Source organism: Haliotis rubra, unplaced genomic scaffold, assembly GCF_003918875.1.
Source record: "Haliotis rubra isolate DU_JTF1 unplaced genomic scaffold, ASM391887v1 Scf320, whole genome shotgun sequence".
Lineage (NCBI taxonomy): Eukaryota > Metazoa > Mollusca > Gastropoda > Lepetellida > Haliotidae > Haliotis > Haliotis rubra.
The window spans coordinates 770,564-796,478 of NW_025766992.1; the positions used below are offsets into that span (position 1 = coordinate 770,564).

At 38.6% G+C, this 25,915-nt stretch overlaps 1 protein-coding gene across 1 annotated transcript; it reads right to left on the bottom strand.

The window, feature by feature from the left end:
- Positions 1-16,358: 16,358 nt before the first annotated feature.
- On the bottom strand, positions 16,359-23,837 carry LOC124283765. Its single transcript, XM_046719783.1, has 4 exons — positions 23,786-23,837; positions 19,330-19,542; positions 18,682-18,906; positions 16,359-17,973 (listed from the first exon to the last, which is right to left on the bottom strand). Exons 1-4 carry the CDS (start codon positions 23,835-23,837, stop codon positions 17,735-17,737), a joined length of 729 nt encoding a protein of 242 aa, XP_046575739.1. The 3' UTR covers positions 16,359-17,734.
- Positions 23,838-25,915: the final 2,078 nt, after the last annotated feature.

The window sequence follows — 25,915 nt, forward strand, 5'->3', positions numbered from 1 at the left end:
TTAGAAATTTAAACAAGAAATTACTGAATGATATTTTCCTTAAAATATTACTCTTAGTTTTTGGGGATGAAAAAGCTGTCGGCCATAAGGACCTTCAGAAAACAGCTGTGGGTCCGAGTGGTTTTCAGCCGTGTTCAAATACAACATGGATAGGTTGACTCGTGCTCTCTATACCCTGTCTTATTAGGCCATCGTGCTCAAATACAACATGGATATGTTGACTCGGGGTCTCTATACCCTGTCTTGTTGGGCCATCGTGCTCAAATACAACATGGATATGTTGACTTGGGGCCTCCATACCCTGTCTTGTTGGGCCATCGCGCTCAAATACAACATGGATATGTTGACTCGAAGTCTCTATACCCTGTGTTGTTGGGCCATCGTGCTCAAATACAACATGGATAGGTTGACTTGGGGCCTCCATACCCTGTCTTGTTGGGCCATCGCGCTCAAATACAACATGGATATGTTGACTCGAAGTCTCTATACCCTGTGTTGTTGGGCCATCGTGCTCTAATACAACATGGATATGTTGACTTGGGGTCTCTATACCCTTTCTTGTTGGGACGTCGTGCTCAAATACAACATGGATAGGTTGACTCGGGGTCTCCATACTCTGTCTTGTTGGGCCGTCGTGCTCAAATACAACATGGATAGGTTGCCTCGGGTTTCTAAACCCTGTCTTGTTAGGCCATCGTGTTCAAATACAACATGGATATGTTGACTCGGGGTCCCTATACCCTGTGTTGTTGGGCCATCGTGCTCAAATACAACATGGATATGTTGACTCGGGGTCTCTATACCCTGTGTTGTTGGGCCATCGTGTTCAAATACAACATGGATATGTTGACTCGGGGTCTATATACCCTGTGTTGTTGGGCCATCGTGCTCAAAAACAACATGGATATGTTGACTCGGGGTCTCTATACCCTGTGTTGTTGGGCCATCGTGTTCAAATACAACATGGATAGGTTGACTCGGGGTCTCTATGCCATGTCTTATTAGGCCATCGTGCTCAAATACAACATGGATATGTTGACTCGGGGTTTTTATACCCTGTCTTATTGGGTCATCGTGCTCAAATGCAACATGGTTCTGTTGACTCGGAGTCTCTATACCCTGTGTTGTTGGGCCATCGTGTTCAAATACAACATGGATATGTTGACTCGGGTCTATATACCCTGTCTTGTTGGGCCATCGTGCTCAAATACAACATGGATATGTTGACTCGGGGTCTCTATACCCTGTGTTGTTGGGCCATCGTGTTCAAATACAACATGGATATGTTGACTCGGGGTCTCTATACCCTGTGTTGTTGGACCATCGTGATCAAATACAACATGGATATGTTGACTCGGGGTCTCTATACCCTGTGTTGTTGGGCCATCGTGTTCAAATACAACATGGATATGTTGACTCGGGGTCTCTATACCCTGTGTTGTTGGGCCATCGTGTTCAAATACAACATGGATATGTTGACTACCCTGTGTTGTTGGGCCATCGTATCAAATACAACATGGATAGGTTGACTCGGGGTCTCTATACCCTGTGTTGTTGGGCCATCGTGATCAAATACAACATGGATATGTTGACTCGGGGTCTCTATACCCTGTGTTGTTGGACCATCGTGTTCAAATACAACATGGATATGTTGACTCGGGGTCTCTATACCCTGTGTTGTTGGGCCATCGTGTTCAAATACAACATGGATATGTTGACTCGGGGTCTCTATACCCTGTGTTGTTGGGCCGTCGTGCTCAAATGCAGCATGGTTCGTCACTGGGCTATCACAACAGAAACGTCCTGACTCTGGACGTCTTGAATGCGTGGATTTTGCTATGTAACTGAAACAACCTCCTCAAAGCAGCCCCAAAATATCAACTCAGCGTTGTTTGGTCCAGGCCCGGTTACGTATAGATCACCGTTGTATGGCTGTGATATTGCTGAAATTGCGTAAACAACAGCAACCAGCAAAACAGAATAACACAAATGCTGAGTTCCATCTCTGTCGCTGTTCCAGGTGGGCGAATGTCTTCTGGCCTGCAACGAGGACTACAAGGAGGTACACGACTATGGAGGTGTTGCACATCCCGCAGTGTTGCAGATGAAGAGGGGAACTTTCCAAGAAGTGAAACGCCTCATCATAAGTCTCAACCCAAATGCTTCATGCAGCCAATACAAGCCAGTCAGGTTCATGCGAAATCATAACGTACTCAAGTATCTCCTACAACACATTCAAGACCTCTGAATGGACCGTCATTAAATTTCAACATTTTTCCCTACTCAGTTCAGAATTATATTATGTGATATAATATGGAACCGCTTCAGTTATTTACCCAGTCTCATTTAACTGACGTGTTGCGTGCTTCGTGAATAGCTGGTGAACCACCAGATGGCGTCCATCGTCAAACCACCGCGTCCTCAAAGGGAGTTCACTTGAACAACTGAATAATAGACAGTATGCTTCGACAGTATACAAGTTACAGTTTTCGACTTTTTCGATTGACTGATTTTTAACAAAAAAAGCACAAGAAGAGTATTTCAGAGTGATCGTTTAATATATTTATAGTATACATATGTGTGTGTGTGTTTTACATAACTTATATTATAATATTAAATTGTCTTAACAATTAATTGTAAATTTGAATGTTCGCTACAGAATGTTAATTGAATGTATGCTGCTTTCACCAATACTTAATAAAGATTCCTGTTTTGCCGGAGATTCTCTCTGTTTGTATTTGAAGGCATGGAGATCCCGGAGCCAATTCCCCGAAATAATTCTAGGTTTGAACGGTCACACAACAAGACTGTTTCAGTATTAACCGTAAATTCAAGGCGATTTCAGAACAGTGGTTTTATGCATTGTACCCCTCATTGTCGTGACTTGGATTGGGTCTGATAAGGGACACCCTAAAAGTTCCCTGACGTTGGCGTTTCGTGGCGGCTGTATGGTTAGTTTAAGACTTTACCCCTCCAATCGCATTGGCAGGAGGTTGGGAAGGGGGTGAGAGGGGTCTGACTCCCTGCATATCAATATTAATTAATGATCAACGCAACACAAGGTTTTATATTCATGTAGCTTGAATATGTGTAAATACCTCTCATTTAATGAAAGGCGACATGGACAAACGGTCACAGAGCGGAGAACGAGAACGAACGAGGTTCGAATCCACCCCCTGACCCACACCAGCACAACAATGTTAATAGGTTGTTTTCAAAGCTTTTGAGCCTGGCCCGTTTTGTCGCATGTCCCTGATCTCATGTTTGTGTTGTGATTGTTTAATTACTGGAATCAAAAGGGCGAATTAGTTATCAATGATTCAGTTATGATTACACAATGACATTTAGAAAGTGGTCAAAAGTAACATATCTTATATTTAGAATTACGCTTTCTCAGTAAAGTACAGACTCTAGTACGTGTTGGGTCGAGTCACTCGCTCAGCCACCGCTAGTTCCACATTATAAATAATATTAAAAAATGTAACGATAGAAGATGACACAGTATAAAATCAGCAGCTGACAGTAGATTATACTAAGGACCTTGTGGACTTACAGTACATTTGCTTCCTGCTTGGACCCTTCTTGGATTTACACCATCCCTTCAGCTGTTAGCACGTTAAGACAATCTAGCCATAAATTTTAAAAAACACCACATTCACCGGATAACGATTAGTGACATGCTTCAGTTTACTTTGAATTTTTTGGGACTTGACGTACCCTCTATGGCTGACAATGATGTTACAGTACATTAACCCCCTTTGAGGATACAGACACTAACAACCTCAGTTGATAATCTAAACTACCAGTTATAAAACATTTATCTATTGACAAAACAGACATCACAATTTATTTTACAATTTTGTGTACGAACAACAGATATAATGTTGCTGTAATAGCTGGTGTGTAGACAGGTGGCTCTTCGCTTAACAAAACACCCAGAAAGCTCCCTCAGAGGGAGGTCATTTGAACAAAATAATGAATGACAATATGCTTTGACAGTATTCAAGTTACATATTTTGACATTTCTATCTGACTGAATTTTATAAAAGAATTTACTTTGAATTTAGGACGTTGACATCCATAGTTGCTCCCTGTTTTGTATACCTATTCTACTGAGTTTACTAAATGTCAGTCTGATGTTTGTGTAGACAAACATTACCTGACATGTTCCTCCAGAGAAAAGCATGATAGCGCGTAATTATCTGCGGTTGGAGTCACAAATCAGCGGACCTAAACAACGTGGTCATGATGCTCTCCTGGGACGTCTCGGGGCTTTGGTCCTGCTCAACGCTAAGAAAGGCATGGTACGCTATGGTACATCTCCTGTTCCACCCACCAGCTCGACATGTGAAGAATACAGTTTCTAGAAAATTGAATTCAAACGGCGGGATGGGAAGGTGTTAGTATCAGTGTTTCATAGACACCTCGGGTTGCCCTCTCCCAGTGGATCTGAAAAGGAGTCCGAGAGCCACTGACAGGGTAAATAATAATGTGCTTTGGGAATGATACCCAGCTTTGAATACAATGCCAACGGTCTATGCCATTGCAGAATGGCAACGCGTCTTATAGCAATCGTGAGTAGGTAAGAAGATGGACACATTTATCAGCCCACTGGGCTGATAAATGGCAAGTGAAATTTAGTCCTACCAAAACTGAAGCCATGCTATTTTCGACTAAAATTAATTCTAGTCCTAAATTACCTCTTCGAATGAATGATGTTCTTATACCTGAAGTAGGTGATCATAAACACCTAGGGCTGGTTCTTCAGGAAGATGGAAAGTGGCACAAACATATTGATTATCTTGTCCGTAAAGTGAGCCCACTAATTAATTGCTTGCGTAGTCTAAAATATAGGTTAAATCGAAGAACGCTTGAAATTATGTACAAATCTTTTATCTTACCAATATTTGACTACTGCGATAACATTTGGGATAATTGTAACAAAGAACAAGTAAAAATGCTAGAAAACCTACACTTGGATGCTCTTCGAACAATATGTGGAGCAGTACGATCCGAGGAACTAGTCACGAAAAGCTTTACAGGGAAACGGGTTATTGCTCATTGTCTGACAGGCGACATTATCATAAATTATGTATATATTACAAAATGGTCAATGGGCTGACTCCTAAATACCTATCATTATGGGTCCCACCTAGTATCTCCAGCATAACAGGGTATAACCGTCGTAACTCCAACGACTTCCAGACAAATGCTGGGCGCTTATCCCAGTATAACCGATCTTTCCTGCCTTCTGTTGTTAAAGCATGGAATGCACTTGATATCAATATCAGAAATGTAGATTCCCTATCTAGGTTTAAACAATTGATTTCCACAGATATTCAGATTTCTTCAAATTTTATATACATTGCTAGTTATGGCCAGCGACAATACCAAGTGATCCTATCCAGAATTAGGCTAGGTTGTAGTGATTTAAAAGCACACTTATTTGACAGATTCCTGATTGATGATCCCACTTGTTCATGTGGCCAGATGAAGCATCAGAGAAGATGCTATCCATTTTTTTCTGTCATGTCCCCGCTATGCCCAGTTTAGACCCGACAAATACTTTGTCCTTAACCACCTCAGCATATATACCATACTTCACGGCAATGACGATTTATCTCCTTTAGACAATGAAAACCTAATAAAATCCGTACAGAATTATATAACTGAAACTAACCGCTTTACGGAATTCAAGTAACAACCTATAAACATAAAATGCACTTGGTATCTTGTTCTTTATTTTCTTTTTCTTTATTTTTATTTTGTTTTGATTCATTCATTAATGTCCTAATGTCTGCTCCATAGAATTAAGTCAAGGTAATAATGAATTATATGCGGAGAAGCATTGACATAGGCCATATGGCCTGTTTGCTGATCCTATTTCCATTTTCTTATGTTGTGTACTATGAAAAATGTAAACATTAATGGAAATAAAATACTGTTTAAATCAGATGGACACATTAAACAATACGCCACAAGGCAGAGTCCGGAAATAGTACGTCAGTAAACGGAATCTGTATACGTCCCTGAAGGTAGCCCACATGGTACATATCTCATCAAAATAAATATGGAGATTGTTAACGTTCCCTCGAGTAGCAGAAACCTTAAACAGTAAGTCAGATAGGGAAATCACATTGGGTTCACTAATGTGAGTAAACAGGAAGGGAGTAGTAATGTTAAACAGTGAGTCAGATAGGGAAATCACATTGGGTTCACTAATGCGAGTAAACAGGAAAGGAAGTAGTAATGTTAAACAGTAAGTCAGATGGGGAAATCACATTGGGTTCACTAATGCGAGTAAACAGGAAAGGAAGTAGTAATGTTAAACAGTAAGTCAGATGGGGAAATCACATTGGGTTCACTAATGTGAGTAAACAGGAAAGGAAGTAGTAATGTTAAACAGTAAGTCAGATAGGGAAATCACATTGGGTTCACTAATGCGAGTAAACAGGAAAGGAAGTAGTAATGTTAAACAGTAAGTCAGATAGGGAAATCACATTGGGTTCACTAATGCGAGTAAACAGGAAAGGAAGTAGTAATGTTAAACAGTAAGTCAGATGGGGAAATCACATTGGGTTCACTAATGTGAGTAAACAGGAAAGGAAGTAGTAATGTTAAACAGTAAGTCAGATGGGGAAATCACATTGGGTTCACTAATGTGAGTAAACAGGAAAGGAAGTAGTAATGTTAAACAGTAAGTCAGATAGGAAATCACATTGGGTTCACTAATCTGAGTAAACAGGGAAGGAAGTAGTAATGTTAAATAGCCAGGCTGCTTTACGAGCTACGAAGTATAGTGAGTGAGTATGGTTTTACGCCGCTTGTAGCAATATTCCAGCAGTATCACGGCGGGGGACACCAGAAATGGGCTTCACACATCGTACCCATATGGGGAATCGAACCCGACGAGCGAACGCTTTATCCACTAGGCTACCCCACCGTCCCAATTACTCCTTAAGCATTGGCAGTGCATTTATATATAAAAGACTTGGGGGATAAGTGGATAGGATGAGTGGATAACAAAAGATTGGAATCGTACATGACTATAAATACATTCCCTTGGCATAACAGATGTGTGTTCAAAATGGTAGCAGCAAACCGCCACTGATTTACTTTGAGTTGGTGTTTGAGAGTCACATACAAACGGGATTGATTCCATTATAATCAATTGAAAACTGTTCTTCAAAAAGGTGCAACATTAGATCTAAAACCATATGATATTGAATAAGTGTAAAATACACGGGAAAGACTACTGCAGACAAAACCTTAACGGCTTGTCAAATTATGGGCGTGACAAAATCTCTCTTGAAGTTACCCTAAAAGTAACAACTTTATTTAAATGTGACATTAATGCATATAATCAATGAACATCAAAACGATAAGGTACAGATAGAGATAAAAGATGAACTAGTATAGATGCGTTGTCCATATGAAATATGATCTTATAAAATACAAGTTGTATTGTCTGACACATGACATAAATTATCTATACATATTGATTGAACTGTGAACACAACTTACACAACATTCACTATACACATTGATTGAACTGTGAACACAACTTACACAACATTCTCTATACATATTGATTGAACTGTAAACACAACTTACACAACATTCTCTATACATATTGATTGAACTGTGAACACAACTTACACAACATTCTCTATACATATTGATTGAACTGTGAACACAACTTACACAACATTCACTATACACATTGATTGAACTGTGAACACAACTTACACAACATTCACTATACATATTGATTGAACTGTGAACACAAGATTCATTATACACATTGATTGAACTGTGAACACAACTTACACAACATTCACTATATATATTGATTGAACTGTGAACACAACTTACACAACATTCACTATACACATTGATTGAACTGTGAACACAACTTACACAATATTCTCTATACATATTGATTGAACTGTGAACACAACGTACACAACATTCACTATACACATTGGTTGAACTGTGAACACAACTTACACAATATTCTCTATACATATTGATTGAACTGTGAACACAACTGTACACAACATTCACTATAACATTCACTGATTGAACTGTGAACACAACTTACACAACATTCACTATACACATTCACTATATACATATTGATTGAACTGTGAACACAACATTCACTATACACATTGATTGTTGAACACAACTTACACAACATTCACTTACACACAACATTCACTATACATATTGATTGAACTGTGAACACAACTTACACAACATTCACTATACATATTGATTGAACTGTGAACACAACTTACACAACATTCACTATACACATTGATTGAACTGTGAACACAACTGAACTGTGAACACAAACAACATTCTCTATACATATTGATTGAACTGTGAACACAACTTACACAACATTCTCTATACATATTGATTGAACTGTGAACACAACTTACACAACATTCACTATACATATTGATTGAACTGTGAACACAACTTACACAACATTCACTATACATATTGATTGAACTGTGAACACAACTTACACAACATTCTCTATACATATTGATTGAACTGTGAACACAACTTACACAACATTCTCTATACATATTGATTGAACTGTGAACACAACTTACACAACATTCACTATACATATTGATTGAACTGTGAACACAACTTACACAACATTCACTATGCATCGTCACTAATCGTTGGCGTGGTTCATTATTAGGGCTGCACGGTATTACCGGTATAACGGTAAATGTGTAATGCCTGTTTCACTCAGTGGTTATGTCTAATTACTGAAATCACTGAAATGAAGCGGGGGAAAATATACGTGTTTACTGAAAGCATATTCTTGAGTTATAATATTGTACTTGAGTAATTATTGAATATGAGGTTGGAAATCTGAGAGCACAAGCCTGTGAGGAAATGGGTGTCTACCTTTGATGGTGGCGATATTTTATTTTGATATTAAAATATGTTTTCGAACCGAAGCGAGGGAAGTACGTTGCCAACAATCAAAAGTTGTACGTAGGATGTTCGTGAATAGCGTACCAAGGGACATAACTCTATATGGTTCGCTGAAATAATGTTCAGCCGGCAGAGGGAGCAAGAGTTGATTTAATGGAACGTTGCATTAATTCATTCGAACATTTTAATTCAATATTGTAATCTAAATAAGTACTTTTGTAAAAATATATTATGTGGTAGCTTCCCTGACGCTTGATAGTGTTATTGAGACATATGCATTATTTATTTTAGAGAAGTGTAGTGTGAAATAGTGTCTTTAACGCTATCGGCAAATCATAGTACACTTAAGATGTGATGGCCTAATTCAATTGGGAATGCATTGGGATTGCCAATAAATTTGTACACCGATGGTGAACCTACGCGTGTATGTATAAGTGATGTATTATAATGTATTTGAAGTATGGAAAATAGGGAAATATACAAAACTGTATCCTGTTGATGACTTCTAGAAATTATGACTCTATGTTTAGCGCAGTTTTGTATATCCTCGGTGTTTTTTGTTATCGAAATGCATTGCTACAATAAGTATGGGAGAGACATAAAATACTTGACGTATGCGAGCTGAAGGAAGCACACGTAAAAGAATAACTGCTCTCAGTTCCTGTCCAGGTATGTTCACGTGGAGAAAACGCAATTTGTTTTGAATTTTCTTTATGGTCAGAAGGTATCCATCAATTTGGACATATAATATTGTCCATTTTCTGCATGCATTTAGCCACCATCAGTCATGGATGATCTATGAGTATTTTCATTAACTTCTTAATTTTCATTTAATTTGAAATTCAATATTCATAGGTTTATTCATAGGAGGGCGTTTGATGAAAATGTTTTCGAGTTAAACAGATTTCGATTACTTGTTCTGGAAAAGCCTGAGGTGATCCAAGTCTTTGAGATGTACCACACGGTTAAATTGCGAGCATGAATGTTGTGTTGTGTTGTGTTGTGTTGTTTGTTTGTTTGTTTCTGAACCAGTCAGTCCAATAAAATCATGAAAATCGATCAACATAACACGCTGGTCGTATCAAGCTATCACCGAAGTAAAAAAACATAACATTGGCCACAAGGGTACGTCGTTGACAAGAGTGGAACCGGTGGCCGGTTTTATTCTCTGATGAGAGCAGTTTTCGTTTCACACTTTTCGTGTGTTTGATAGTTTATCTCTGTGTTTGACAGTTTGTCTCTGTATGTTTGACAGGTTGCAACTTGCTTTGTGTGTTTGACAGTTTGTCTTTGTGTGTTGGACTATATATTGCTATAGATATGTTTTATCAATCTTGGAATTATGTTTTAAAAAATAGCACAAGATATATATAATTTAAGGAGTACAAAAGTCTTTTATCTCCAGAAAATATTTAACTGCCATCACTGTAAAGAAATATCGTAATCTGTATACAAGATTAAGAAGTGGTTTATTAAGGTTAAAAGTAAATGAGGGCAGATGGTCGAATGTTGATTATTGTCTAAGAATATGTCCACTTTGTGATTTAAACGTGGAAAATGAATGTCATTTTCTGCTTGCGTGTGAACATTATAATGACTTAAGAAAATTATATTTTCCATTTGTGTTATAGTCCGAACATCTTCAAGTTTACGCTCCTCATGATGACAGACAATGATACACTAATGCTCAAAGTATGTAAATATATGTTTCATAGCCTTAACAGAAGGCAAACATCACTGAATGTGTAACTATTCTAAATATTATGTATGAATTATGTATTGCAATGTACATGTATATGGGCCAAAGGCCTAAAGACGTGAATAAACACACTTGACTTGACTTGACAGTTTGTCTCTGCATGCTTGACAGTTTGTCTCTGGGTGTTTGCTAGTTTGTCTCTCCTTGTGTGTAGTAGTTTGCCTCTGTCTGTTTGACAGTTTGTCTCTGTGCGTTTGACAGTTTGTCCCTGTGTGTTTGACAGGTTTTCTCTGTCTGTTTGATAGTGTGTCTGTGTGTTTGACAATGCGTCTCTGTGTGTTCGACAGGTTGTATCTGTGTGTTTGACAGTGTGTATGTGTGTTTGACAATGTGTCTCTTATATGTGTACTAAGTATGTCGAGGCTTTGATATAAATATGTAGTTTGCTCGCACCTAGATATGCTTGAGACAAGTTGACCCGTTACATTAACTCTCGATATCTCCCCGCATCGCGAAATGGATTAGGATCTACGTTTTTGCCCTTTTTTTAATGTGGTGGCATAATGATCCCGATTTTGATGTTTATTAAATCCAGCCATGAGTAGCTATTTCGCAACTCCTTAACTCAGTACAGGATACAAATGCTAATGCAGGAAAGAATCTATAACATTCTATTAAATATAATTGTCTGAATGTCTACATTGGTTCAACTAACATGTAAGAAATCAATACATATCAGATGTTCAACGAACCAATACCACTTTAAGATCTGGGACTGTCGTGTACTATTCACTCAGTGGTAAGTAAATGGTTGAGTATGGCTTAACGCCGTATTCAGCCATTGCCATCCATCGATTCCATGTGAGGAATTGACATATAGCCTTTGTCGTATAGTGTTCGTAAGTCCACAAACATTCAAAGTAAATTGAAACTCTCCGCTATTTTTAATCGTAGAATATCTGTGTGTTTTAAGTGTATGGCTAGATTTGTCTACGTTGCTAACGGCTGAGGAAATGGTGTAAATCAAGCTAGGGTCCATGCAGGAAGCAAATGTACTGTAAGTCCACATGGTCCCTAGTATGGTGATGTACCGACAGTCGTTGGCAATCTGTAGCCTGTTTCTATTTTGTATTGTCATATATAGTTCCAATATTTTAGATTTAGTTACTAGTTTTAAAAGGATATCTGTGATACACTTGTAGTTTTACTGTTCTTCGTCAACAGGTTTTTTAATTTCTAACTTTACTGAACTTTAATATAATTATAAACTGTTCTCGTCACGATATGGCTGAAATATTGCCGATGTGGCGATAAATATTAACTCACTCACTCACTCGTCGTATAGTGTCAGAGTTATTGCCTGGGTAGCCGCTGTTTGGGGATAATTTAAGCAGTACCCAATAAATACAGTTGCGGTTGACAAAGGTTATGAAGAGGAAGATCAAGTATAACTTTGCATTTTTTTCATCGGTCATAGTTTTTGCATCGGTCATAGTTGAGTAATTTGCTGTCCTTTTTTTAAAGATATACATATAGTCTCAGCGTATTTCACATTCGTGTCGAACACGTATTCACAATTAGGCAGAAATTCTGCTGAAAGAAATGATCAATATTACCTCACTCACTCATTAACCGTATCTTGATATGGTATGTTGTCCTAACAAAAGGTATTTCGTTCATGCTGTTCCCTCTCCTTTATAGTTCAGCCGACAGTTAATATTAAACGATATCCCCATAGTTCTGAGACATGTGAATGTGGATATTTTATATGAACATTTTTTTATGAATCTACATGTACATGCTATGGATTACAGTTAAAAAGGCAGAGGTAAAAACATAAAATATACAAACACCAGGCCAGATGGCCAATGAGACACGCTAGACATTATGTGCATAAAATGTATAAAATGTAAGCTTAAAACATAAAAGGATTATCACACATATGAAAGACCTAAAAAAATAATATTGGGATGATATCTTACGCCGATACATACGGCTAACTGTAGCGGGAGTGGATTAACAATATTTTCTGTTTGTAAGAGGAATGCAGCTTGTTCAGTGTTTTATAACTGAGCAAAGTTTGGGTGTAGAATACTAACTTGTTGAAACAAATCATACCCAAGATCAGAGTAATAGGGACAGTCAACTAAGAAATGGACTTCGTCTTCGACAGCCTGATCACTACAGTGACGACAAAGCCTGTCTACCAGTGGCGTCTTAGGACGAAAGAATCTACCACGTTCTAGTTCTAATGGAAGTGTACAGTGTGGTTTACTTAGAATGCTACGGTGCAATCTGGGCAGCATAGAAGTTATGTATGGTTCTGGAGTAACAGTGTACTTAAGCTGTCTATATGTGGGTAAATTGTTACCGTTAGGATTACCCTGGTCATTCCACAGTTCCTGGAACCATTCCTTATGATCTAACAACTGTATATGTTGAAATGACAAAGTCATTTCACTACTAGACATGTGTAGCAGATCTCGCACCGGGAGATGCAACGATTGTAATAAAGATGACACTATGTTATCCAGTGATTTGGTGAAATGCCGTGACCAGCAGCTAATAACAGAAGGCAATCTATCGGGTGTTATACGGTGCAGCTTATCCCAAAATCGTAATACTTCTGTTCTATTTTTGACAAAGTACTGGTCCATCCCATATCACCCCTTACTGCCAAATTAGGAGTTTTTTGTATTTACGCCAATAAAAAATCTAAAAGCACGGTTCTGTACTGCGCTTATACAACTAAAATCCTTAGTTCCACAAAGTGCTGCACCGTAGGACAGGATAGGTTGCACTAAGTTGTTGTACAATGTATTAAAAACGTTATAAGCCATACCGCCCACCGACTTAAAGTCACACTTAACGGCACTGAAACATTTGCAAACAAACAAGCATACCGTTCACTGAATTTCAATCTTGGAAGTATTCACTGCAATCTCTGTACATGTGTAAAACTGTAATATCGGTCATCCTATCTGGAGAATATAATAGCATTTAAATATATGCAGTCCACTTAAGTTAAATGGCAAAGCAGGGGACTGAACAAAAAACATCCAGTTCACCAGAACTTAACTATTAATTGTAACAGGTACATTGAAAAAAGACCCATTCTAAATGTACGGTATTTAGAGTACATTGAACAGGATATTGTATCAGATAATTCCTGATGTTCCGTAGGAAGTATTTCAGTGAATATGTATTGTACACGAGTTCTTTCTTTGCTGTGTTGATCCTGGGTATGAGGCTCAAACCATTAGAAACGAAGTCTCGTGTATGGTATCTCATTTCGTTTCTATGTCTTGAACTTTCTCTGAAATTTAAACTTTCTTTGTTTCACATGATGTGCATTTTGGATGATGTTATTTTGGAACCAAGTTGTATGATAATAATGTTTCCGGAAAATTATTTGTTTCATTCACAATGTGTTATGAAAACGTTTTTCATGATATTCACGGAAACATGTTGGGAGTAAAATTCGAAATTTACAGTGAAACGTTTCAGTGTGTTGATGTACGTTAAAAGTACAAAACACCAGACTGAAAGTTGTTATAGATGGAGCTCAGAGTGTTTGTCATTCTACGATAAACGGACGTCACTATACTCACACCACAAGCTCAGTGGGGTGGGATCACTCCGACAGACAGAACACCTTTACATTATATTCAAGGACGTGTCACAGGGCAGTGCTACTGGGCAACATCCTGGACACACACGTGGCGCCTTTCACTCGCCGTCATGGACGTCGTATTGTGTTTCAGGCTGAGAACACAAGAGCAGACAGGGATCCCTGGTTAAGGAGAGCATAACCACTTACAATGGCCTGAAATCTACATTATTTACAGCAGCTGTTACAACAGGCCACCGACAATGTCCAACAAAATAATCGGCATTTATGTCTTTCGTTAGTTTCTTTAATCATATATTATATGGTTTAATGTTTTTTATTTGTGTATAGGGACCCATGGAGATCAGTGAAGTCTTCATGCTTGCCGTACGAGGCGACTAACGGGATCGGGTGGTCAGGATCGCTGACACATGTTATCCTATCCCAGTCGCACAGATCGATGCTCATGATGTTGATTAGACTAACAACTAGTCTCTGAAATGAACATATTTTACTGAAAAATGTTCATAGTATATAATGAAAAGGAGCCCTGAGACTTTCTTCATTTTCAGAAGCTGAGGAAATCTAGACTTGCCACATTTTCTAGACTTGCGTGGGCTTTCTTGGATATATTTGCTTCAGGGTCTGTACGAGAGACTAGATGTTGATCACTGGGTTGTCTGGTCCAGACTCGATTATTTTCAGGTGCATGGTTGTGATCTTTCTGGAGAGTTGGATTGTCCATGTCCAGAGTGGTGTACAATGATGCACAGCAGTTAAGACTAGACTTCTTTGAGCACTTCCACCAGACCTTGTTCTTTCTGGTACAGTTTCCAGCAAAGCTTCTTGCAACCCTTGTTGCTCTCTATCACCTCCATAATGTCTTACCTCAAACTGACATGCTTTACTCTTATATAGATCTATTGGTACCACTGTCAAAACTAATGTAACCATATACCAATTATACATGATTGGAGGCCAGTTAATCCCTTAACAATATCTCTTCCACTCTGCTGTTGTGTTTTTATAAGCTGGTTCATTTTTTCCTGTTTCTTTTTTTCGTTTCTTTTTTCCCTGATTCTTTTTTTCCAGATTCTATTTTTCCTACAATCCCGCCATATAGCTGGGATATTGCTGGGTACGGCGTCAAGCACAACCAAACCAAATCGTAGCATTGGGTGAACGATATCCGTGAAGAAGGGAGCTGTACAATGTCACACCGAAACAAACTGTTTGAAGAGATATTTTATTTAAACTCAAGATTAGTGTACAAACGTGAAGTAAAATATATGGTATCAGGGGATATAAATCAGTCGGCGTCCTCATGCTGCTTGCGGTGAGAGTCACACCAATGTGTGGAGCATACTGAACGTTTCCATATGGTCTTTATGTTGTGACATGTTGTTATGTCATGCATTTATTCAAATACATTGTGTTGTTATGACAGGTCGTACAGACAATGCTCTTCTCCTGAGTTTACAATAATAACATTTCTAAATCCTGATAATATATGCCCCCAGATAAATGACACATTTCAACAACGAACGGTGTTACACTTTAAACTTTGTAATGATAATTACGCCATTAGTATTGACAGTGCATTTATATAGACAAAAACAGATACGGTGTCTTAGTGATATTGAGAGAGAGAGTGAGAGAGTTTGGTTTTACGCCGCTTTTAGCTACATTCCAGCAATATCACGGCGGGGGACACCAGAAATGGGCTTCACATATTGTACCCATGTTGGGATTCGAACCCGGTTCTTCGGCGTGACGAGCCAACGCTTTAACCACTAGGCTACCCCACCGCCCCGAGAGTCTACAAAATGGAAGTAACAATACAATGGAATCCTAAATAATTATGCACACATTACCAACACATAATGTACAAAATATTGAAACAAAAATGTGTGTTAAAACGATTATCAGCAAACCACCAGTGTTTCACTTGGAGTTGGGGTTTGACTGACTGACTGACTGACTCAGTTTGGTTTTACGCCGCTTTTAGCAATATTCCAGCAACATCACGGCGGGGGACACCAGAAATGGGCTTCACATATTGTACCCATGTTGGGATTCGAACCCGGTTCTTCGGTGTGACGAGCCAACGATTTAACCACTAGGCTACCCCACCGCCCCAGTTGGGGTTTTAGAGTCAAATACAAAACACGATAGAATCCATTAGACTGATGGATTGTAAAGATGGTAAAGAGTTATTGAAAATGGTGCAAAATTAGATTTAAATATTTGACTTTGAATAAGTGTAAAAGCCTTCATGTGACACACGCACACTATACGATGAATCATAAAAAGCATATGCTTGACAAGATTTCATTTGAAATTCGATAGAAGTAACGAATTCAATAAAATATGATCTCAATGCACCGAAGAATATCATAACGATAAGGGTACACATACAGATACAAGGAAAGGTAGCCAGGATTTTCTCTCCACATGAAATGCGATATTATCAAAAAATAACAGTTTTATTTACTGACTAAGAAAAGAAATAATCTTTACACACTGAATCAGCTGTGAACGCAAAACACACACTATTTATGATGTAGCTCAGCTGCAATACTAATTAGAAGCAACTTTTTCAAGTTTGTGAATTTTTTCCCCATCTTCATGGTTTCTTAGACTGACATTCTAGCAGTTGAGGAGACGAAGAATGAGTACACTTTTTTATGGATGGACAACGTCTTTATTCTGTGTAGGCGACCTTTCGACATAGATTCTAATGTCGTTGAAAATCTATGTCGAAACGTCGCCTACACAGACTAAAGAAGTTGTGTATCCATAAAACTTGTCCTCATTCTTCATCTTGATGGAACTTCTATATATTTGGTGAAAGGGGTTTTGATGCTCATGTTTTAGAGACAAACACACTTTGAAGGTGTTATAGTGCAACAAAATAGGTAAATGCACCAAGTGCTGTATATCAATTCACAGCCTTCTCATCAGACATGAATCATTAATGTATACACGTATGTGTGTATTTGTAAGTGCGTTTGAATCTGTGTATACATGTACGTGCATGGAAACGTCCGTCGATGTGCACTGCACTAAGTTACGCATACAAATTTTCCAAACCATCAAAACAGTTCGTACTTGGTAGAAGTTGCATGGCTATGTGCGTCGATCTCTATATGGTGTACGAAGCATAACATTTGTTCAAATTGCCAGTTGTTCCGTCAAGAGGTCATTAAATGGGAATTTGATGGACTGCTGCTATCTTAATCTGCACCTTTCGTGCACAAAGGCATAACTGATTCGGGGAAAACCATTTATAGTCACCTTGATATCTGTTGACTGTTACTGAGGATCACAAAGGCATTACTCTTCATCTGATTTTGCCGCAAGAAAATTATTGATTCGTATTTTCACAGACATAAGATAGTTTTCAGCAACGACAGGATATGAATGACCATCTGAGAACTGAAGTCAGATTGTTCTGCTTAGAAACAGGGTATGTACAGAACCCAGTTTGCATTAGATACCATGTTGGCTTGAATAAGCAATCTTGAGGAATACAAGCATTCACCTTTGGCACTGTTGTAGCTGAAAGATGTACAGTTACCTCCCTTTACACACTCAATCCCACAGGCAGCGCTTGTACTTGTTATGGTTGATGTGGAAACCGCACCAGTCAGCTTCTTGTTGAGCTGTGGAGTCATCTCAACACGTGGACAGTCACCTGGAATGATACAGTCAAATCCTGCTATTCCAGACAAAACGGTTCGGTGTCAGATCAGAATATCATATGTTGGATTAATGAGTGAGCGAGTGAGTTTATTTTTACGCCACACTCAGCAATATTCCAGCTATAAGGCGGCGGTCTGTCAGTAATAGAGTCTGGACCAGACAATCTAGTTATTAACAGCATGAGCATCGATGTGCGCAATTGGGACCGATGACATGTGTCAACCAAGTCAGGTACTGGGTTAATGAATCATTCCACAACGAAGACGTTACAAGCAACGTTGATTCGTAAAGTTCCAGACTAAGGGATTATTCATTATCTGTCTGAGAAGCAGTCTGACAAGTGACAACACATCGATACAGCCGTTACTATGAAGCCAGCATTAGTTGGTCTGAAAATCCTCTACTTACCAGAGTCAATATTCATGCATTAACGTTCCAAGAAGTCAGTGTTTTATATTGCAATGCAGGCTACCATAACATGTAGCGTAAACCGCCTGTGTGGATAGGCTGGTAATGCTTTGAGATTAGAAAGACATTCAATAATGGATTGTCTGGCCAAAACTCATTAATCACAGATTGCCACTGCACTGTTTAATGCGACATGGGGCAACAAACAAATACACAACCATTGTTTCTCAAGACGATTGGCATCTTTAGGCACGATAGCACTTCAATGTACATCCCGTATTGTCGCACTTACCTGGGCTGGCTGCACGAACAAAGGATCCATAAGCTTCCACCTCACATATTGAAGGGCTTGAGGAAAAGCTTGATACCCTCAGGTACCTCATCTCCACAGGAGTCGAACAGCTGATATTCTCCGCTGGTTGAAGCGCACGGTTAACACGGGCACACTCCACGCCACTTCCTGGGCACATCGGAGGGTACTGCAGAAACCCTTCCACCACGGCATTGTTGGGATAGGCTGAAGCATCATAAGTTATGTACATTACTGGATTCCAGGAGATGAAATAAAATGGCTGAAGATATCTTGCAACAACACTTAATGAGTACATTGCTGCATATGCCTTGAGGGATCGGACCACAACGAATGTGTATTACCAACATTCGTGCACACGGTTCGAAATAACATATGCACGCAATATTCCCGCACTTCCAGAAGGTAGCAACACAGCAGAGGAATGAACGGACCTGCTTCACTGTTACCACTCACTTTGGGCAGACATGGGCCTATTTCAGAAACTCAACAATAGTTTTGCAAAGTGACCTAGTGCTCCATAGTTTGTTTCCATTGATTCTGCGGGATGCTTGAAATTTGTACCCAGCTCAAAAGGAATACAGCCTAAAAAACACTGATTTTAGCCAAATGTATTTTACATCTACTCACCACCATCCGTCCGTCTGTAGATGATGACGTAGGAGATGCTGTAGACGTTGGCGAGATCAACTATCCACCAACTTCCACTAAGCATACAGCAAGCTGAGTTGTCGTAATATACCCCGTCGTTGTAACCGTCGGTGCATAGTCCAGCATGGGCTGCCGTGTTAGGAACTTGCTGTACCGCTTGCTTGTGAAGAGCAACATTTTCAAGGGCGACACCTGCAAAATGCACTTTATAATCATATCATTATTCATGCTATATAAGGTTGCTTTTTTATTCAATTTAAAAAAATGAAATTGAGATGGTAGATAAGGAACAGTATGGAATATTTTTTTGGATCTGTGTTTAAAAGTGGAAATTATGGAAGTGAATCGAAGTATTTATGTTACACATGTAAGAATTGAGCAACAAGGCTTATGCCAGGGTTATATGTTGGGCTTTATGATATTTCTCTTTCTCATTAATGTGTTTATTGGAAAATTAGATACACGCGCTTATGTCCTGTAATAGTACTGAATACTGGTTTAACATAGGTAGTAGAACATTTCAAGTACACATTTATGTTACCATGGTGATATGATGATTATAATAATGTGGTTGGTGTAAAATACAACTGTGTATCAATGGTAATAGCTGTCCTAGTAATTAATGGAAGTGTGAATGACATTACCACAGTGACGACACTATTTTGTATATAAAACGTTCAGAGTTGAAGTGTTGCAATAAAAGATGATACAGATTTTACAGATTGAAAATTCACTTTCAAGAAAGTGTAGGTTTATTAAACGGTACAATTTAAATATTATTGGCTATTAGTGGAAAACAAGAAGTGGAGGTGGATGCATTGGGGTTGCAAAGAAATGACAGAATCAGTAATGATTTCTTTCTGAATAACACATAGTACACGCTTAGCGTGTATGCAGAAGTACATTACTTTGACCAGTATCATACAATACTGAACTGTATCATACAGTCATGCACTACTGTATCATGTAGATGACTTTTCGAAATACAGATTTTATGCACATCACAGTATATCCACAGTGTTTTACCTGTCAAAAGCAATGGTTACAATAAATGTAGGAGAGACATCAAATGGTTGAGGTATGTTAGCTGAATGAAGCGCACGGAGCAGGATAACTGCTCTCGTCTGTTGTGAAGGTGTGTCCACACAGAGATAACACCATTTGTTTTGATTGCTTTCTATCTGCCGAAGCTTTCATCCATTGGACATAAAATGTTGGTTATTTTAAATATGTATTTAGCTACAATCATGCATGATGGTCTGCGAGTACTTTCTTTAACTCGGAATTTTAAAATTCACTTCTTATTTTTTTCTCAATCCATTCGACCCGTGAAGGTCCGTGTTAGAATATTGGCCTTCCGTAACCCCTACTTGTCGTAAGAGATGACTAACGGGATCGGGTGGTCAGGCTCGCTTATTTGGTTGGCACATGTCATCGGTTCCCAATTGTGCAAATCGATGCTCATGCTGTTGATCACTGGATTGTCTGGTCCAGACTCGATTATTTAAAGACCGCTGCCATATAGCTGGAACATTGCTGAGTGCGGCGTAAAACTAAATTTACTCACTCACTCTTAATCAATTCAACATTTTGGGGCTGTTGTTTTAGGAATAAAACGAGGGAGTAATTGGGTGTACTTCGCTTTGCAAAAGTATTCCAGTTATACAGTCCGAATACTTGCTGTGGACAAAAGCTAAGGTGATACGAGTCTTCAATATTTCCCGCTGGGTGAATGATGAGGGGGGCTTGTTTGTGTGCAATCAAACGACAAATCAAATTTATGTGTTTATTTGTTTATTACAAACTCCCAACTAGGCCATCAGTTAGACATCCCAATTGTGAGACACTGGACTTCGGATTAGTTAGGGCAACACCCATATATAAATGGGAAAGTCCCAATTGGATATTTCAACCAGGTAGTTGAACCAAAGGAAAACTGTTGTGTATAAGTATCTTGGGAGTTATTTTCCATAGAAATATTCTTTCAAACTATTTATATCAAATCTCTGTCAACAAGCTGCTAAAGCCATGTATTTTGTTTTACGGAGAAGTCGAATGTTAAACTTATCAATACAATGTCAAATATATTTCTTTGATTTATTGGTGAAACCAATCTTGTTGTATAGTTGTGAAATGGTGGGATCTGTTGATTTAAAACAAATTGAAAATGTGCACATATGTTTTTTTGTTTATTACCTGTAAGAAATGTACCCCGTTGTGTATGCTCTATGATCAGCTCTATGGCTGGCCATGGATGCTTCTGAAATGTCGCATGAAATGTCGGTACATATCTTTGATAACGTTGAACAGTGAGTGGTGCGAGGTACTGTAATGAGTTGAAAATACATAACGCAAAATTGATACTGTCACTCCACCATCAAAGTGTTCACCTGCATGGATCATCTCCTTATGATACGGCCGTTGGTAAAGTGTTGAAGATAGATCGCTGTACCCTACGCTATGTTCTCGAGTTGCAGTTTTCTCGGATGTCCACGCCAGACGATCCTACCTGTCAGGAAGGGACGTCTGATTGGACCAGCAGCCAAAGGCCACGTCTGATGGTACTGTTTTTGTGTCCACTTTCCATTTCCAGCATAGTTCTTTGGCATGGGTCATGAGATTGCACCTTGCCACATCATAAGGACTCGGTCATCATAGTCTTTGGTGTTTCTCGGACGTCCAGGTCTCGGACGATCGTTTACTTCACCGACGTTATCATACTTCCCCAAACGTCGATGTTGCGACGGGATATGAGGGATTCATTAATGCCGAAAACTGATTTTCTGAAGGCCCTCGTCTGGCCATGTCAAGAAAAACATATTTTTATGTCTGTTCAAAAAACTATGGTGCACATGCTGCAGTTATGAAATTTATACCCCAGTGTGCTGTTGTTTGACGCACCTGATTGTCATGTACATTCCAGAATGTTAGCGTGTGATCGTCTATTGGAAACAATATTCAAAACATTTCCTTTAAATCATGTAGTGCTCAATTATTACTCATTTGTATGTATGTCAGGTATAACTACCAATCACTTTGTCTCTATTTCCAGCAAATGTATCCTGCAGTTTAAACAAATTGGGTTTTTTGTTTTGTTTTCTGTGAAGTAGTTGTGAAATTGAGCCATGGATAATGAAACATGTCTATAATAATGATGTTCAACCTCACCCGAGAAAGCAAGTCCTTTAACAGTGGTCATGTCACACAGAAAAGGCATTAAGGGAAAGAGAAATAGATGTTTCTTCATATAAATAATAATGATGTGGAATACTCGACATGATTGGAAATACATGCTTATAAAAATTGGAATACTCGACATGATTGGTACATGCTTGGCAAATTTAGCGTGGTCATTGCTCTCTGGGCAGCGCTGTCATCGTTGAAGCGGTGGACGACACGCTGGTTCAGGTTTTTACTATATTATCTTATGATGGACTTTGGAGGTGTGTCCCACGCCAACTAAGTCGAAGCTATACTCGGAGAGGTTAGCCAATGAGACCCTGGTGCCGTAGTGTTCCTCACGTTGCTTCCCCAACACCCTTTCCTCGTCTCTTACCCAGCTTCGTCGCTACCTCTCCCGCAAAATGTACCACCCCATGTATATTTGTTAAAGAGGATGTCGAAATATCATAAAGCGCGATGTTTCTTTTTTACCTCGCTCTTGCTGCGAGACTATATATATGTATACACACACACAAACACACACACACAAACACACAAAGACAAACGTCTGAAAATCCTTGGTACAGATATAATTTCTTCAATTCAAACCGGTTTCACACTGTCAATGCGATCATTATGAGAATATATATATATATATATATATATATATCAGGTGTGTCATGGCAAAAATGCATGGAGCTACACGATCTTCGTTAACATTAATTCTTGCAACAGACAAGAGTCACATCAGGTATTATGCGTTTTTGTCAATCATTAAAGAAATAGAAAAAGTGACAAGAAAATATTCCCGACTTAATGATCAAACAACCCTCCAAACGTTGATTGTAAATGAAAATGAATCGCGCATTTTTACAGGAACCAATGCCTTTCAGTATAGAATTACAAAAAACGTCATAAATGCTTTTACTGAGTTTAATTCAACGAAATCAGTTTGCAGCAGTTCCAGCATTTTATTTCAAAATGCTTCTTGCACTGATAAATAAAAATGTCATATTATTAAACCTGCGAACGCACAATACCTTGGAAAAGGTATTAATTACTGCTAGGTCTTTCACGTTAATAAACGTTTTGACTCTTCTAATTAATTTTTCTTTGGGATATGCCTACTTATTTAAAATATTTTCCCTACTTCTTTCAATTTCTGGATTTTGTTATTAATAATGTTGTATAATTGATCGAAATGGTAAAAGCTGTGTTTATATTGGAGCATAATTGCAATATCAAACATGATTTCAAGGATTAAAACTCTAACCTGTTGAGAAGAACGTTGTCAGTACCGCCCATGGTAGAAGACGACCTGTCATCGTTCACGGGTGCCTGGATTCTGATCGCGCACAACTATTCAGACAAATAATGATCTCCACTTGACTCCTCTCTAACTGATATATAATTTAATTCTCGAGAGCCTTCCATCTGACCATCGATTTATTGAAATGAGGCATCATCAAAGAGTGATTGTATTGTTTCTTTTATGTACAGTTTGTATGGCTGAATAATACATGAAGACAAGCATACTAAATACTCATGTGATGCCTGTGTGTTCAGTTGCTTTCGCAGCTTAAGTTGATCTTGACAAATCCATAAATATCTGGTCAGCTATTTTTCCTCTTTTTTGACTTGGTGGGTGAGTTTAGCTTTACGACGCAATATCACGGCAGGGACACCATATAAGGGCTTTATACATTGTACCCATGTGGGGAATCGACCCACGAGAGAACAATTTAACCACTAGGCTACCCCACCCCCAATGTTTCCCCAGGGTGAACGTCACATGCTTTTCCCTCACTTAGGAGACACCATATTTCTTGCCTACGACGTAAAATGCTTACAGTCACTGTAGTGATTGCACATTTATTTATGGATGATGTCTCATTATGAAAATTAGTGGACACCGATATGATCGTGATGAAATAGAGGAAGTAAATCAATCCGTATCGTCAACTGCAAAGGATTTAGGTTATTGTAGTTCATTTGACTTTCTCTGTGTGTTTCGCAATGTGCATCTGTACGTGTTACAGCATGGTTAGTTTATAACAACATCTCTGATGCTTGGCGAATTGTTCTAACGTTTTGATATAAGTGTGTTGTTTACTTGCACCTTGAGAAAAGTTGATTGGTTTCATTTCAAGAATTGATTAAAGGTCGGGTGGGGCAACTTAGGAATGGCCAGCGAATCCTAAGTTGACACACATAAGGAAGCAATCTACAAAGACATATAATGTATCATCGGAAAGATCTCGAGGAGATGAACCCAAGAGATGATTCATGTGCCAGTGTGCTTACGTGTTCATAGGTTCACAAATTGGCTCTGAAAATGCACTTCTGCAGAAATTTCTGGCGGAATTTAGTTTTGCTGTGGAAATTTCTGGTAGATATTTCTTTTTTATTTCACTACCAGAATTAACTTGAATCAAATTAGACACCATCTTTGGATAATATAATATGGACTCGCATCTTGAGACCTTACGTTTTCAGCCGATGCCTCCTTGTATCAAGAATGGATTAGTATCCACGTTTTGGTCTTTTGTATGTGAAAGATTCCAGAGGCTGTTCTTTGAGAGGCATTTTAGAAGCTGGGAAGTGCAATATTGACATCCTTTATGGCTAACAACTTGTTATATTTCGTGAGTGCTATGTTTCAATGCAGATATTTTACTGACACCGGTACAAGAATCTGTATCGAAATTAAATTGGTTAAACTACTGATTTGGATTTTTTAGTCAGCCACGAGTAACTGTAATTCCTTAAAAATACACTGGCAATACAGAATATATTTGCAGAATACCTTAGTAGTTCCCATTACAAGGGATCGATATTTCTCAGTTTCGTCATTAAAGGATCTTTTTAGGGACCGTTCATAATTTATGGCTATGGGGGTGATGATGCTTTTAAGGGAGACTTATCAATATAATTACCCATTTTGTTCTTGGGAGGTAGGGGGTCAGCAATTTTGTACACATGTTTCTAGGGGGTTCAGCAATTTTGTACATAAAAATATTTACATATTATGCTTAAAAAATTTTCGAAGGGGAAGGAGGGTCATTGATTGTGTACATGACATGCAGGGGTGTCACTTACTTTGTACATGAATTTAGGGCAGGGGGGGGGCATTCACATTGTACATGCTTCTCCATAAAAATCATCATAACCCCCCCTGGCCATATTTTATGAACAGTTCCTTAGTTCAAGTCCTTATTTAGTTCTTGTTTTTTTAAGGAAAATTGACTTAATTCACAAATTTTGATTAAACCTAATTTTATAACTGGTTTAGTGAACAAATACCTATGATTTAGTGGCTGTTCCCTCAAATAGGGTTAAATTAGCGGAAAACAATTGTACTCCCGAGAGGGTACGTAGGACCACAGTATTCAATATAGATTTA